We start from the raw sequence: 17,382 nt of genomic DNA, 5'->3' as shown, positions 1-17,382 counted from the left end.
GATGGGGGGGTGGGGGAGGGGTTGGATGGCGTGGAAAGTGGGTCTTGTGAATGTAGGTCTTGGAGACAGTGTGTGGGTAAAGCAGGCTTAGGGCGGTAATCCTCTTCACAGACGCCCATCTGACCAGCAGCAGGACAGCAGGTCGAGGCCCAGACCTCAACCCGGGCGGCACAAGGAGATCCACCGGGTTCAGGGTTTTTAAAAAAAAAATAATTCAAACATAAATAGGTCACAGTCCCAAAGCAGGAGGACATACTAGTGTGTGTGTGTGTGTGTGTGTGTGTGTGTGTGTGTGTGTGTGTGTGTGTGTTTGCATTCCTCTAGTTCAAAGATGAAAGAAGCTCCTGCAGGAAGCCGGATCTCCTGATTGGTTCCTGAAATCTGTCATCGCTTGCTTCCAGGCGGGTGATGTCATCGGGTCGGTTAATGACAGAGGAAAGAAGGGACAGGCATCCCAGAATAACTCGCACGATTTCAAAAAAGGAAGGACGGCGACTTATGGCTCCGTAAGCGTGACTCACTCAAAACCGAAATGGAAGCGGCGTGACGTGATGTCACCGCTGCATCCGACGGCGGCGGGATGAGGATGATGTATGGCGAATTAAATTCCTAACAGTCACCAAACAGGAAAAAAAAAAGATTTAACAAAACCAGAAAAACCAGAAATTTAGTTGATTTTTTTTAATTTTGTCATTTCTGTTTTGCATTTATATTAAGCAAAGTGCATCTTATTTTCTTTTTCTCATCAACACATTGCACAATACATAAATAATGATGCATATAAAACGTCTTCCGTATTTACAATTAATAATATATTTATATATAACATAAAATACATTTTTGTCGCTTCTTATTTCAATTAATTAAATCTGAGTCATTTTATTAAACAAAGTCCATCAGAATCTTAGACTTTCTTCTTCTTCTTTTTTTTTAAAAACGTCTTTGACTCCATTTCGACTTCCCGGAACGAAACAAACAAAAAAAACAAAAAAAACGGAAAGTGGGTGTAGTCCATCTGCGAGGAGGCGGAGCCGGCTGCTACCGCGTGTTGAATATGACCTCCAGCCAGCAGGGGCAGCTGCTGATGAACTGTCTGGTGTAGCACTGCCCCCAGCCTTTGACGAAGCTGATCTGCACGGTGAAGCCGGTGCGCGGCTGCTGCGTGAACTCGTGGTCGTTGGGGCGCTGCAGGCTCCCCGCCTTCTCGTAGTCGAACGCCTTGATGGAGAATCCGGGGAACACCTTGTGCACCAGCAGCGTCCGCGAGTCCGGGTTGTCCAGTGTGGCCGACTTGATGAAGATGGGGTAGCCGCTGCGGTTGTAGACCCACACGCCGTCGGGCTCGCGCGTCAGCTGGATGCCGTAGCCGATCTTGGTCCGAACCATCTGCACCAGCTGCGACTTGTTGTCGGAGCAGAGCTGGCCCAGGCAGAAGCCGTTCCCCTGAGGTAGATCGTAGAAGATGTCCAGCGCCGCCTCGCGCACCGAGTACAGGCGCCCCACGCGCGTCTTCTCCTCCCAGTACGCCACCACGCACCAGTGGGCTCGGTCGCCGGACTCCTGCAGCGCCAGGGAATCTGCGAGGAGGGAAGGGAAAGGGTTAAAGTCTGATATTAAACCTGTACAGTATTTTACAGTTTTCACATATAAGGCTAACTGGATTATAGGGCATACTGGATTATAAATTGCGCTGGGTTATAAAGTGCGCTTTATAATCCAGAAAAAACACTTCCTGGTGCCATCAGCCAATAGAATGCGAGTACGGTATCACGTGACTGCCGACCAAAAAATTTGCGATGAGGTAAAAGTCGAGAGCGTTGATGCACCAAGGCACGCTGTATTCCGCACCGACGCAGCCGTCGACGAATACCGCGTTCCGATATGAGTTTATCTGGCGAAAAAGTGGGGGGGGGGGAGAGGGGGCTGGCATCACCTCGTCAAGCTCCGCCCCTCCATCACGCACGAAGGCGTCACCTGGAAACGTGAGGCGGGGCGCAAACTCCTAACCCCTCCAGTCTAAAGTTACCCCTGCCCCGCAAGCAAAGAAAGTTTTTCATTGGCCACGCTCCAGTTCCAAGCCCCGCCCCCTCCACCTCCCTCGCCGTTCCCCCTCTAGGCGCCCCCCACCCCCCACCCCTTCATATCTCTATTCCACAGAAATCTGGCTCCCAGCTAGAAAAGTGGGAGCCAGTCAGGCGCAAGGGAAATAGAGGGGGTGGGGGGTGAGTGGGGGGGTGGGGGGGTGGGAGGGGGCGGGGCTAGGAAGAGAAGGAATGTGTTCGCATATTTGGACTCTTGCTTTAGCGACTTCACTTCCTCTCCTCGTTTTCTTAAGCCTGTGTGGTGCTTTTAGGAGTCGTCACCTCCACACACACACACACACACATACACACACACACACACACACACACACACACACACACACACACAATCACGCACACACACACACACACACACACACACACACACACACACACACACACACACACTCAAATGAAAGACACATTCAAGGGTTAAGGAGCTGGAAGAGGAGGAAATTGTGTATGAGGAGGAAGAGGGGTGGGGGGGAATTAACAGAGCCCCTCTCGGAGCCTTTCCAGTTCCCATCAGCCTGGTGCCCCCCTCCCTCGCCGCTGCCCCCCCCCCTGGACTGTAAGCGGTGGTTTAGAAGGTCCCGTCTGAGACAAACGGCGACGTTAATGCGTCAGGATCCCGGAGCGGACTCGCCGCGGCCTGTCATTAGCCTTCATTAGACAGACACAGGCAGGGGGGGGGGGCAGACGCAGCGAGGGAGGGGGTGGGATTGCAGACGCAGAGAGTGAGGGAGGGGGGAGTGCTGAAAGCCTGCCTTCCATAAAACAAGAGGGGCTGTTTTCTTTGAAGCTGGTCCGAGCCGAGCCTGGGGGAGTTTATCGTAAATCCGTCCTCATGGGGAGCTTGGGTGAGGAGGGGGGGGGGGGTAACTGGGGAGGGTGGGGGGGTAAGTACCCGCTATCTCCTTTAGACTAAATGGAGGAAAAACGCATTTGTCTCAGAGATAAGACACAGAAAGAGTCTTTTGTGCGTCGGCGGCGTCGCTCTTAGCCCCGCCTTCCCCACGTTTACGTTACAGGAAGTGAGGCCAGCCAATCAGCTGCTGGCGGGAGGGCCTGCTGGCGGAGCTCACCTGTGGGGCCCTGTGGTGTGTTATTGCTGAGAGAGACGGGTCCTGGCGTCAGAGGTCATTAGAGCGGCTGCCTGTCTGAGCCCGTCGCTGCAGCCTGAGAACACCCTGCTATTCAGGACGCCGCTAGCCACACCCACCAGGCCCCGCCCCCCTCACCGCCGCCTCCCCCTCTCAGAGCGACGGGTGAAAACCGAGACCAGACCAACAAACAAACGGGAGGGACGCAACGGGGCAAAGAGGAGAAGTCCTCCTGCAGACGTGACAATTCAAATCGAGACGAGACGTGGAAACAAGCCCCGCCCAGTTTCCCACAATGCAACTGGACCGCTTCCTTTTCAGCTGGACCGCCTGAGATCGCTAAACCGTAACTTTCTGATCCTGAATTCTTGAACATCAAAACTTCAACAGTTGCGACATCGCAGTGACATCGTTGGTGACATCGTCGCTGGGCTGTGATGTCATCACTCGGCGCCAACGGGATTCAGTTTCACGTCCTGCTGGACGTTCTCTGCTCAGACGTTAAAACTATATTCACAAAATGTCCTGAGAGACACGCCAACGCCTGAAGTGTCACGTTACACACACACACACACACAGGTGTAGCGTGTCTGGTGGCCGGCGCCTCATCTTACTCTGACGTCACTTCAGGCGCCTCTAAGGGGCGTGTCCTGAATGATGTCATCAGCTCTGAGTGATGTCAGATTGTCTCCACTGCATCCTCCGTTGTCCTGTCTGTCCTGCTGTCCTAGCCTTCAGCCTAAGGCCATCTGTTGCCCTGACAACCCCCTCCCCCCTCCCCCCAGCTGGGCTCCAGTCGACTGTAAACAAATGTAAACAAACAAACAAACAAACAGGAAGTGTCCCTGCTGGTTGACTATGAAGAAGATTCAAACCGTAATGAACACGAGAGCGCTTCCCTTCAGGACGCTGAGCTGAGCTGATTGGACGTGACAGAAGGGAGGCGGGACTGAAGGCACTGGGGGCGGGGGGTGGGTGGGGGCGGGGGCAACCGACTGGGTTCTTCTCTCGGGGCCAGAAACACAGTCTGGAAAGGTTAATCATTAGCTCCGTCTGACTCCACACACACACCAGGTCACCGCTATACTTAGAAGTCAACACACACACACACACACACACACACACACACACACACACACACTGTTCAGCCCTCACTAGATCAACCCTGGTGACCAGTGAGGCTCCCGATGACCGTCTTGTATCGATCGCTGTGCGTTTGTGTGTCTTGGCTTCGACATGGCGACCCCCCCCCCCACACACACACACACACACACACACACACAGCGGCGGGGGAGACAAACAGGGAGGGCACGAGGGAAATAGCTGGAGGGGGAAGGAAGGACTCTTCACGGTGCCTTATTTTCTAAGTCAACACCCTCTCAAGCCGGGGGGGAAAGTCTATTCCAGAGGTCAAAGGTCAGCCGCAGGCATTCCTTTTGTTCTCTGGGCCGCGCCGCTTCAGCTCCGCCCCTTTCGGCCGTGATGAAAGCCTTCCTCCTCTCCGCTCGCACAACTTACTGATGTCATCTATTTTTTTTTTTAATGGTGCGTTGGATTCCCGTCGGCGCCACCTAGGAGCCACCCAGACGGCGTCGGACGACGTTAGCGTGACGTTAGCGTCGCTTCATAATTTGCGGTTATCGGGATGCTAATAGAGGCTAACGGCTAATGGTTACCTGAAGCAAACGGCCTCGCTTATGCTAAACGTTTAGCCGGCGACTCCAACTAAGGTGCAGAGGATGTCGGTGGCATAAGACCCCCCCCCCCCCCCCCGAGGAAACCTAAATAAGCCCTGATGGCAGGAAACCCTCACGGGGGGGGGGGGGCGCCGCGCTGCTATCTCCACATCTGATGCTTCACAGAACGAGCAGCAGACACGCCATCGCTAACAATAACCATCCGGCCGCAGACAGGAAGACGAAGAGCAGCGTACCCCCCAACCCCCAACCTGGACCCCCCCCCCCCCCCCCCCCCCCAACACACACAAAAAAACCCACACCAACTCCTCCAACACTTCATCAGGTCCTCGCTACAGATCGGTTAAAGACCGGCTCGTCTCTGGTGGATCTTGAACCACGGCGGCGGCGCCGACACTGATGAGGCGTTGTCACGACGACACACACACACACACACACACACACACACACAGGAGCCAGCAAACAAAGAGGCAGACGAGCAGCAGACGGACGTTCACCTGAGCTTTTGTCGTTGTTGTTGCTCTTATTCATAATTACATGGTTGTGAATGTGGAGTCTGATGAAGACGCACACACACACACACACACACACACACAGAGACACAGACACACACACACAGAGACACAGACACACACACACAGAGACACAGACACACACACACAGACACACAGACACACAGACACACACACACACAGACAAAGCCACTACATGAATGGGGCTGCAGGGTGGAGACGGCGGTGTATGTGTCACACAAGAAACCTGAGACACCCAGGTTCACAGGAATGTGTCTCCACTTATTTCCATTTCCGTCTTTATCCTGCTATAAAAGGTGTGTGTGTGTGTGTGTGTGTGTGTATGTGTGTGTGTGTGTGTGTGTGTGTGTGTGTGTGTCCACATCTCCATACATTAAGGTAATGTCAGAATCCACTTCCACAGAGTGACTGCGAACCAAAACAATGTTCATCTTGTTCTGGGCTTCCCTCCAGAAAAAAAAGGAGGGAGGGGGGGGTCCGGCACCAGATCCATGTGACCCCCCCCCCCCCCTGCCCTCACCACAACCAACACCGACCCCCACTTCAGTTATCTGGCTACGCTACGCTACACCCTTTTCCACGCGTGGAACCCATAACGCCAAGCGGGCCGGACCCCCCCCCCCACCACCACCACCACCACGGCGTGCTGTTTTTTCAATCTGTGCAGGATAATGACACAGGGTGGGGTGAGGGGGGGGAGACGGAGGGCCGCCCAAAACCGAAGCGGCGTCCTCTGCCAAGACGAGGCTTTGGCTACGGCGCGAGGACAGGAAGTGGGGAGTAATGAGAGATCCTGGCCAACGCCGCCGCCGCCCCGCCCCCAAATTACAGAGAACACAGCGGCCCCGCCCTCCACCCGCAGCCGCCATCTTCTCTCCTGTCCCGCTCCTCTTCCTCAGTGTGTGTGTGTGTGTGTGTGTGTGTAAGCCAGAGCAGTTTTCACCTGCTGTCATCACCTATAAATACACGCTGACTCCCCCCCCCCCCTCTTCCTCGCCGCCCCCTCCCCCATCCGTTCCTCAAAGACATGAGGTCACATCCTGCTCGGCCCTTTCCTCTCCGTGGTAACCCAAACAAGGCAGGAATGCCGAGGGAGGGGGTGGGGGACACGCTCTGTTCCTCGCCGTCTGGCTGTCGGCGGGTAATCGCTGGCTTCAAAACCTTGACTTCCTGTCGGGGACAGGAAGTCAAACTGCTCTCCGTTCACTTTTGATCCCATCGGAGGCTCCGCCTCCCGTTCGGCACGGCCCTCCTGATTGGCCGGCCGCCTGCCGGCTCGAGGGTATAAGAATACAACGCCGCCTAAATTTAACCCGCAGCCGGAGGAAGCGCCTGTGTGACAGTCGGCCATACGCCAGGTCATTCTATCTGTGTGTGTGTGTGTGTGTGTGTGTGTGTGTGTGTGTGTGTGTGTGTGTTATAGTGTGTGTGTGTGTGTACGTGTCACTGCAGTCCGGCTGGATCCGTTTACACACAGGCACTCCGGGTCAGTCCCCGATGGCACCAGCAGGCATGCCACCAACACACACACACACACACCCACACACACACACACACACACACACACACACACACACACCAATGGGACTTGTTTACGTTCTGTCTGACTTAACACACACGTCTAGCGCTACACGGACGCCGCGACCCGGCGCCGTCCGATCCCGGTCCGCCGTTGCAGCTTCTTTAACTCATTACGGTCTGGAATGAGGCATGATGGGTAATCTGGTGTGGGGGGGGGGGTTAAGATGTATGAGACTCTCTGATTGGACGCCTCCTCTCTCTGATGCGACCGCGGTGCAAAAAAATGAAGTCGGGACGCCAATGTCACGTCTTCATCTTCATTGGTCTGGGGGGGGGGGGCATTAAAAGGGCAGAGAGTGAATCAAAAGGTCAGGCCTTTGGGGGTGGGGGGGTGTTCTCTTTGTCAGGGCCCCCAGAGGGACGGAGCGAGGAAGAGGAGGAGAGCAGCTTTCTTTTGTGGAGTCGAAGACATTTTTTAAGGGTGGTGGTGGGGGGGGTTGGGCCGTCCCTCCCCAGGACGTTCTGCCGGTCCCAGCTTTTACTGGACGGCTGGCTGCCATGTCATCCGGGCCAGGAAGGAAAATAAGAGGAGGAGGGGTGTGTGTGTGTGTGTGTGTGTGTTGCTGAGGGAGGGGGGTGTGGGGGGGGCGCGCTCTGCTTCTTAGGTTTCATTTTGAACTCGGTCTAAAATGTGACTTTAGTTAAAGCTCATGAGGAGAGCGAAGAAGAGGAGGAAGAGGAGGATCTCCTGGTAATCAAAGCTACGATCTCTGCCTGCACCTGAGAACACACACACACACACACACACACACACACACCCAGCCCCCAACTAGGGGGGGGGGGGCAGCGACACCAACTGACATAAAACAGGCCCTTAAAGCCCCGGTAATGAGAACCATCTGAGCCGACCCCTCGTCTTGTTCTGTGGGGCGAGGAAGACGAGGGCGACGAAGAAGAACACGATGGAACACGCCGGCGAAAGCTCGACAGACGCTTTTGTGTCACTTATTCTTCCTCACCATCACTCACACACACACACACACACACACACACACACACACACACACACTTTGTCTTCCATTACAACACGAGAGCGAGGAAGAGGAGAAGAGAGGAACGTTGTTCAGAGAGCCAGGAGGGAGGAAACACACCGCCCTCCTTCCTCCTTACTGGCTCTTTTTATTACAGGGGGGGGGGGAAGCAGGGGCCCCCAGAACCACCACTTCATCATCATCATCATCATCATCAGTATGGAGGGAGGGGAAGAATGCATGAGAGGCGAGGAAGATGAAACCGCCGGGAGACGGAGGGAAGAGAAGGAATTTCATTGGCTGAGATCTTTACCTGAGAGCCCCACGGGGGCCGAGTAGGTGGTCCCCCCAGTGTCGCTGGATGAAGGTCCAGAGTCTGGAGAACCTACCGGAGAGAGAGGAGGAGACGCTGAATTAGCAGAGTGTGTGTGTGTGTGTGTCTGAGACTGGGGGGGGGGGGGGCGACGCAGCAGCTGTGAGATCGTCAATCACTCCAGTGAAATCAATGCCTAATGAAGACGCTGACGACCGAGCACACACACACACACACACACACACACACACGCAGGCAGGACCTACTGAAGCGAGTCTCCTACACCCCCGATAATCCCCCATAATCCACTGCGTCAGAGGGAACATTAGCGCCGAGCAGTTCAGACGGATTCGCGTTCCTCAGGCAAACGACCGAGGCCAGGGCTTCCGATCGCCGATCAATCGTCGATCAATCGATCTGAGGTTCACAGAAACACCGACGGTTTTGTGGCGTAAAAGCGTGGGAGTAACTTCTCCGGAGGGGCTCGCCGTAAATGTACTCGATAGGCAAACGAGAGGAAAACAACTGGGGTCTGTTTGCTGCCTCTTTTGCTTTTTGAACGTTGAACTCCCAGCATGCATTGCAACGTAGACGAGTTCCAACACGACACCTGAATGGAACTGTGCGCCGCGTGTGTGTGTGTGTGTACCTTTCACACACATCAAAAGCAAACGCCGACTGACGACAACAAAATCATGGCGGCGGTCACATGACGTAAACAAGCATACAAACGTGGCGAGGATGAGGAGCGTCCTTCATCGCTCATCAACTCCCAGAATGCAACACCACCACCACCCCTCCTCTTCCTCGCCACCGGACGCAACCGCGCCGCTGTGGTCGCTGCCCGGGGCCTGCCTGGCTTTCATTGGCCGCCAGCCACTTTGCCCCGGTCTCCCGGGCAACCGTTGACCGCGGCGGGGGGGGAAGGGGGGCATCAGAGGGGCAACGGGTGAACAGTGTTTGATTTATTCCCCAGAGCTGGAACAAGGTGGCTTTTTTTTTGTTTTGTTTTTTTAACGCCTCGACCTGCTGTCGTATCGACCGTCGCCATGGAGACGGACCGGCACAGGAGCCCACTTCCTGTTGGCTCACTTCCTGCTTGCCCACTTCCTGTTCCTGGAATGAGAAACCCGGCGCCGTGAACGCCGGCGTTCCTCTGCAACGTCCTGTGTGTGTGTGTCACCTAGTGTGTGTGTCACAGGTCAGTTTGAGGTCGCTGCAGATTTCTATGAATCTAAAAGTCGACTTTGGCAACAAAACGCGACCTGATGACGCGGCGAGGAGGGAGGGACGTGATGACATCACGTTTGCGTCATCATAACAACAAAAAGGGAACTCCGGGGCGGTGCCGGCTTTGAAGCTGAAACGACTTCCTATTGTTCCCACTTTCTCCGATTGTTTTCCTGATGGAGGGGGGGGGGGGAACTGGGATGACCCACAAACGATCCCAGACGAGGTGGGGGGAGGGGAGGGGGGGCACTAACGTTGTCCGAGCCTGAAATGGAACGCACCCCCTTCCAACGCCGAGTGGACAGGAAGCGGAATGATGACACACAAACGCCGTCTATTGATGACTCCAGCTGATCAGAGGGGGGGGGGGGCTGGCTCCAGGGAATCGCTTCATAATAGATAAGCACACACACACACACACACACACACGTCTGCTGCTGGTATCTCCACGCTGGCGGGGCGTGCCAGTCCAACGCCGTCATAAATCCCAACATGCTTCCTACACCAGTTTACCTCAAGTGTGTGTGTGTGTGTGGGGGGGGGGGGTGACAATACCAATACAAGATAATAAATGTGTAATAAATATCAGGCTTACCTGGTGGTTTCAGGTAGTCCATGGGGTAGCGTGAGTATGGAGGTGGGGGAGACTCTGCATGGGGGGGGAGAAGAGAAACAGGATGAGAAATAAAATAAATAATAGAAAGAGGCGAAGAGGCGTCATTCTTCTGGGGGGGGGGGTTCGGTGTGTCAGCCCGGCTGAGGCCGGCGGGCGGTGATTGCCTTTCATTGGCAGGCAGATAAACGGGTGGGGGGGGGGGCGCCTGGCGCCAAGAGGGCCACTATCAGCGTCTAGGACAAACTGAGATACGGGCCTCTTTTGGCCCGGGACGCCAAGTAAGCACACACACACACACACACACTGACGTGCGCGCGCGCACACACACACACACACACACACACACACACACACACACACACACAGGCTGTGGAAACTTTAGATTACAAAACCCGGGATGCACTTTGGGAAAATTCCTGTTATGAAATGTTTTGAAACCCGGTTCTCGTTCTGGTTCCGTTCACATCCGGATTATAAAACCTGACCAAAACTTGGCTCCCAACGCGGGCGCGCTCTACATGATGGAAACCTGGGAGGTGACGTCACCAGAACCGGTGTGTGTGTGTGTGTGGGGGGGGGGTTAGGTACCTATCCAGGTAATAAATGATGAGATTTAAACTGGGTTTTGATTTTAAACTGGACCCGGATTCCCTGGTGGTGGTGGTGGTGGTGGTGGATGACGGGGCCGAACCGGACTCACCCAGCTCGCACAGCCGGCTCATGTGGTGCGGGTTGCAGCAGACCAGCTCCGGGTTGCTCTTCCCGTAGGACTCGCAGCAGGACAGCCTCTTGAGCTCCGAGGAGTGCCTGAGGTCGGGCCACCGGAACACTTTGTAGAGCAGCATGGGGAGGGAGTAGGACTGCTGACCCACTTTGGCGTCCACTTTGCTTGGCAAGAGCAAACAGGGGCTCCGCGCACCCCCTTTGGACTCCACCGCCTGCAAAAGCACCTCCAATTGTTTCTCCTTGATCTTCTTGAGGATGGAGTGGGTCAGCGCCTTCAGTTCGGCCTCCGAACCGGCGTTGGACTTGGCCACTTTTGTGGTTTTGCCCATGCAGCAGCCCCCGGAGCCATGCGTCCCTCTATCCGCCTCCCCGTCGCCCTCCACGGGCGCACGGCTCCTCCAGAGTCGCCGGACGAGCCCCGATCGTTTGGTCCTAAACATGCGGGACGAGAAGAGGGTTTCCCGGCTAAAAAACGAGCATGGTGTCCGCAAATCATGAAGATTCCGGGATCCGAGTCCAGGCAGTGACAAGCAGCCTGAGAGGAGACGGTGGAGAATCGGGGATCCGGAGAAGCAGAGGAAATCTGTAGCATACGCCAGTCTCCTTGCAGACTGGGGTGGGGGGGGTGGGGATCCACGGAAAGGCGAGTCGGTGTCCAACCGGAGCTGTCAGACGGTTCCTCCTGGGGGTTAAATATTCATCATTTTACGCAGCGTTCCAGGACGGATCCGGAATCCAAAAGCCGTTCGTGGAAAAACGCTCCAAACGGGGAACCAGAACGCACCGAGACCCGACCCCTTTAAAAGAAAAAAAAAACCTCCGTGCGTTTTTTTTTTTCTTCTTCCAGCTGAAAAATATGTAGTCAAAACATTTATGCGTGGAAATTAAATAAACGGAGGCCTAATTAAACCCGAATTTAATCAGAATGATCCCCGTGAAAACCGAAGCTCGTCTGTCTCCAGGAGCATTAATCCACAAAATCCTTGATCCGACCGCGCAGAGGGCTGCTCTCCACGAGGCTGGCGTGGGCTGTTTTTTATCCGTTATCGACTGAAAACGCCACTCATCTGCAGAAGATGGGGAGGGAGGGAAGGAGGGGGGGGGGGGTTCTACTGGTTTTTAAAAAATAAAATTTAAAAAAAAAAAAACCCCACCACGTATGAAGAGACCAGATCAAATCCAGAATGTCTCACCCCGGGAGTCGCGTTCGAAAGCCGGGAGAGAGAGAGAGACCCTCCGGTTGGGGGTTGACGTCCGCGCAAAGCCGAGCCTTGGAAAAACCTATTTAAAGGACATAAATCCTTTTTTTTTTTTTTTAAATGAAATAATCCAACCTCCAATCTCACCACGCGAAGTTTCAAGCGACTGAGCGTGGAAGGAACACAACCGGCGAGTCCACGGGAGGGGGGTAAAATGCGCTCCGTGTGTGAACGAGGCGGATGGTTTGGGTGCCCTTGCTCCGTCTCCAGTGCGCATTGACGCGCCCGGTCACGTGTGTGTCTAGACACCCTGTCGCTTAAAAGAAATGTGATTGTGTTGCGCAAACAACAGATCAAGCAGAGCGCGCACACACACACACACACACACACACACACACACACACACACACACACACACACGCAGAGAGAGAGAAAGAGAGAAAGAGAGAGAGAGAGAGAGGCAAAATGGGAAATTACATGGGAAGTTCTATTTCCCAGAAGATGTCGACGAATATTCAAGTGAAGAAAACGACACCAGACAGGAAGATGCGTGATTTCTGTTAAACTACGAAATAATTAAAAAAAAATTTAAAAAAAAGATTTAGGTTTTTTTTTTAAACGTTATTAACGACAGTAAAAGGAATAAAATAATACACCTTTAGAGACATTTAAGCCTGAAGTATTATTAGTATGTGTTTAATAAGATTCTATTCATTTAAAAAAAAAAAGCTGAATGTTAAAATTATAAATGAAGTGGAAGTGAATCCAATCAGTCAACAAACAGGATTAGATCAATATCAATATTAGATCACACTGATCAAACTAATAATTCACTAATTTTGTTGCTAGCTTCTGTTGAACATCATTAGATCTCTTTTGAGTGAGGGGGGGGGTGTCTTCTTCCACAGGGGAGGGGGGAGAAGCGGGTAGGAGGCTCGATCGTGAACCTGCGAGACTAAACCCGGGGGTAAAAAACAGACAAACCCTGAACCGTTTGCGACACCGGAGCGCGCTGCTGCCCCCTCCGGGCGTTTGACTTCCAGGTGGGACCGACGGTAGCCCCGTCAGGAGTTTCCACCTTTATTTACGCAAAGAAACGATCCTTCCGCGGGAGAAGCGCGTCGGTTTGTCGCCTGGGAGGTTGTTTTTTTTACCCGGTTTTTTGTCTGCAGGAACTCGCGTTTATGTCATATTTTAGTGACTTTCATGAAAATATCTAGGAATAAAACATGTATTTTTTTTCAATAAAGAACAGACCCCCCCCCCCCATTCCCTTCTAATAAGTATGCATGCGCCGCCACCCCCCCCCCCCCCGCCCTCCTTCTGCTCCCCAGACAGACAGCAGTCCAAGAGGCGGCGCAGCGCAGGCAGCAGTATGTTAATGTGCCAGTGAGCCAGTGTTGCTGCAGGGCGGGGGGGGGGGGTTGTTAATGATGATGGGAGAGACGTGCGGGGAGGAGTGTACGCGGGTGGGGGTGGATCAGCACCGCATTGTCCCAGGATCCCCCACTGGCGCCGCGCACGCAGGAGCCCAAACGGCCGGGAGGACGGCTCCGCTTTTTGTGAGAGTCTGGGAGCAATCAGACAGGACACACACACACACACACACACACACACACACACACACACACACACACACACACACACACACACACAAGGAAGTAGACAACTTCATCCAACCGTTCACCGTTTCCGTCTGGCTGTAAAAGTCTCCCCCAGCACAGAGTCCTGCGTGGACGTGCGTAACGCGTTATCTGAGGGTTCACATCAGCGTGGTCGACAAGACCCCCAACCCCCCCACACCCCACCCCCACACCACCACACCCCACACCATTACTGGAAAAGAAAAATGAACTCATCTGAATAAGGAAACGACTCATTGCAACCGGTGAAACCGGCGATAAGAGATTAAATTTAAGTCATTGGTATTTTAACACAATTAAATTGGATTAAACCAAATATGTGTTTGTGCGGGTTAGGGATTAGGATTAGGGGTTTAGGTTTTAGTTAGGGTTTCGGTTAAGGGGTAGGATATGGAATTAGGATTGGGGTTAGGGTTATAGGATTTAGGGGTTAGGAGTTAAATTTTGGGGTTAAGGTTTGGGCTAGGATTAGAGTCGGGGTTAGGGTTAGGATTGAGGTTTGGGTTTGGGATTCAGGTTTGAGTTAATGGGTTTTGGTTTAGATTTAGAGTTTGAGGTTAGGATTAGGGGTTTAGGTTTTAGTTAGGCTTTGGGTTACGGTGTAGGATAAATGGTTAGGATTATGGATAAAGAGTTAGGATTGGGATTAGAGTTAGAGTTTGGGCTAGGATTAGAGTTGGGGTTAGGGTTAGGATTGGCGTTTGGGATTCAGGTTTAAATTTAGTTTAAGGGTTAGGATTGTGGTGAGTTAGTTTGAGTTAGAGGTTTTGGGTTAGGTTTACAGATTGGGGTTAGGATTAGGGATTAGGATTAGGGATTCGATGTTGCTTTGAGAAGCATCTAAATAATGAAATAAATAGTTTGTCGCAATATGGCAGAATTTTGTTTTTCAACGGTGATCCTGGAACACATTAACCACGAGTAATGAGGGATTACTGTAATTCTAGAAATGTTGCAGAACAAACAAAAAATTAAAGAAACAGCAGTGGTCACATGACTTCCTCGTTGCACAAACGTTTGTTCTCTGGTGTCGCTGCCGCTCCAGCTGCCGTTGGATCTCGTCCCGACGAGACGGGATGATTGATATTCTGGAAGAGATGTCGGGGCCTTTACACCGGAGAACGACACGCAGACGGCCTCCAGACACGGGGTCACACCCCCCCCCCCCCACACACACACACACAAAGAAAGAGGCTTATTGTGTCTGAACCTCAGCGCTCACAAGGGGAGGAGACGGAACAGCGAGAGCTCATTAATGCTGGGATCACAACCATAAAACATCAGACCACTTGAATTTAACCACAAGTCTAATATCAAGAAAAAACAGAAACACCCCCCCCTCGGTAAATGTCATGGCAAAAAATTTTTTTTAAAAAGGATTAGAATGTTTAAAAACCACGGAGCGGGACGTGCTGCTGACGCGGTGTCCGGTGGAGATGGAGAGGAACGCGCCATCCAATCAAACAGCCAGAATGATTTACAATAATCTGTTTCACAGGCTGACCTTTCGGAGAGGTCAAAGGTCACGTTGTGTAGAAGAAACTTATTGAGCGGAATGTTCTTATTTCCCCAGACGGCGAATGACACGGAGACGAAGACTAAAACCGCATCGGTGATGTCACACCTCAGGGCGCCGCCACGCCACCAATCAGACGACACCTGATGAGCAGGAGGAGGAGGAGTTTCAGTCAGCCTCCGGTGAATCATTCCATCGATAAAACATGAGGCGTTTTATAGACGGTGGGTACTGGGACCTGAAACTGAAGTCGGATTAGCAGTCGCTATGAAGGGGTTGATCTATCTGTGCCCTCAGGCCGGGCCACGCCCGACACGCCCAGACTGAGAGGATGAGAGGGGCGTCCTGGGGGCATAACGATAGACAGGACTTCACCTCGTCGTTCTTCTTTTAATCTTCAAATTTGGAACAATCTGAATAAAATTGAAAAGGTAAATTTGTGAATTTTTTTCAGGTCATAGACAAAAAAAACCCCAGGGGGCGGGGCTTAGCCACTCTGAGGATTGAGCCGTTTACAAATGAGGAAAAACCGTAATCATCATTTAGCATGTTAGCATTAGAAGGCTACCACATGAAGGCCCTGACCTCCTGCTGGCTAGAAAGTCAAGGGCCCGCCACCGTCAGCAGGACTCGTCTTCTGGGGGGGGGGGGCCCTGAGCGTCCCCTAATGGACCCAGAGATCATGAACGACTGGCAGCGGCTTCTATACTTCCTGTCATCTCACATCTCACGGTCGGTGAAGCAGGTCTGTGTAAAAGGTCAAAGACGGCGACCAAGGAGGGGATGAAGGTGAGACAGAGGTCGACGCCCACCAGGGGAACGGAACGTGGCGCTAAAGGGAGGCGGCTCCAGTGCCGACCTCACGGATTTAGCGTAGCTTAGCTGCTATCTTGGTTTTCTTCCTCATTTCTCTTTGGGGAATTCAGATGTTTTTTTCTGGCGCCGGCTTGTTTTCCTTCCTGTGAAGATCTGGAGGAAAGAACGGCTCTGGTGAAGGAGTGTTATCTATTTTTATAGCACTTCCCGCTTGATGTGACCTAAACCTAAAACCATTTAACCTAACGACCTTCCATTGTCGTTAGGCTCCCATTAATGAGTTCCGCGTCACCAGGGACCACCGGTTCTTCCATCGGAGCCGCCTCAGCAAACTGGTCTCCCGTGACCTACTTCTACATCGTTCAATAGAGGCTGATCTGGGTATGACCTCTGGATCTGGAACCACAATGCAATGGGAGCCCAGGACACACGGGACGTAAATGCACCAGCCTCAAAATGAAATGAACTACCCCTCCCAGAATCCCCTGCTCCATCCATCTTCCTGCTGTCACCTGAAACTGGAGCTCACGGTAAGGTGACCCCGACATCGCAGCTCTCCCCTCCACCATCTGGCGTCGTCACAATAGAGCTGGAAGCAGACGAGCAGGTAGAGGAGCTAAGCCCCGCCCACCCACGACCTTCTGACGACCCCACGCTGAAAAAGGGTCTTAAGTAACAAGTTATTTATTATACAGATAAAAGTCTGCTTACGTCGTTTGGAGTCGTTCTCGATTAGACGTCTGTTTTAAAAGAAAATACCCGTAAAAATAAGGTTTACGTCATTTTTGTCAAATTTACGTGTTTGCCACTAATATTTGAGTTATAAAATCATTAGTAAACCGTAAAAAAGATATATCATGTTACTGTACAATAAATCAGGATAAAATCTATATTATTAACCCATAGCAACCCGTGACCCACAATGGGGAAGAAGCAGCCAGAAGACTTTTTTTTCCTGCAATATATTAAAAATGTTTATAAAGTTAAAATAGATTCAAATTGACTAAATATTATTGAAAATGCATTCATTAATGTTCAGTACAGATCTGGACATGGTTATATACAGTTAATTCAAATTGCGTCGTTTTTCATCTTACGTTGCTTCTCCTGGAACAGATTGACGTAAGCCAACGTTTTGTTTTCCTTGAGAATGGTGCCCATTTTTTTGCCTGAAATTTCTCTCAAAGACACGAAACCAGTCCAAAAACCGGAGAGAGAATCTGGGCTTTCAGAACCCATCCATTCAAAGGCAGGATCTCCAACTTTAGGAGAAAAATGTCGCAAATCTGTCGCACAACGTAAGAACTTCAGTGAATAATAAATTGGGTACGAAAAAGAAAACACTTCACACGACGAC

General features: G+C 52.3%; 1 protein-coding gene across 1 annotated transcript; it reads right to left on the bottom strand.

Moving 5' to 3' along the window:
- Positions 1 to 682: 682 nt before the first annotated feature.
- On the bottom strand, positions 683 to 12,264 carry smad7 (SMAD family member 7). The gene is made up of 4 exons (XM_068334281.1): positions 10,826 to 12,264; positions 10,105 to 10,158; positions 8,280 to 8,351; positions 683 to 1,577 (listed from the first exon to the last, which is right to left on the bottom strand). The coding sequence occupies exons 1-4, from the start codon at positions 11,289 to 11,291 to the stop codon at positions 1,039 to 1,041; spliced, it is 1,131 nt and encodes a 376-aa protein (XP_068190382.1). The 5' UTR covers positions 11,292 to 12,264; the 3' UTR covers positions 683 to 1,038.
- Positions 12,265 to 17,382: the final 5,118 nt, after the last annotated feature.

The sequence above is a fragment of the Antennarius striatus genome, chromosome 15 (genome assembly GCF_040054535.1).
Source record: "Antennarius striatus isolate MH-2024 chromosome 15, ASM4005453v1, whole genome shotgun sequence".
In the NCBI taxonomy this organism is placed as follows: domain Eukaryota; kingdom Metazoa; phylum Chordata; class Actinopteri; order Lophiiformes; family Antennariidae; genus Antennarius; species Antennarius striatus.
Note: the sequence above shows the minus strand (reverse complement) of the source record. Positions and strands in the feature narration are given on the sequence as shown.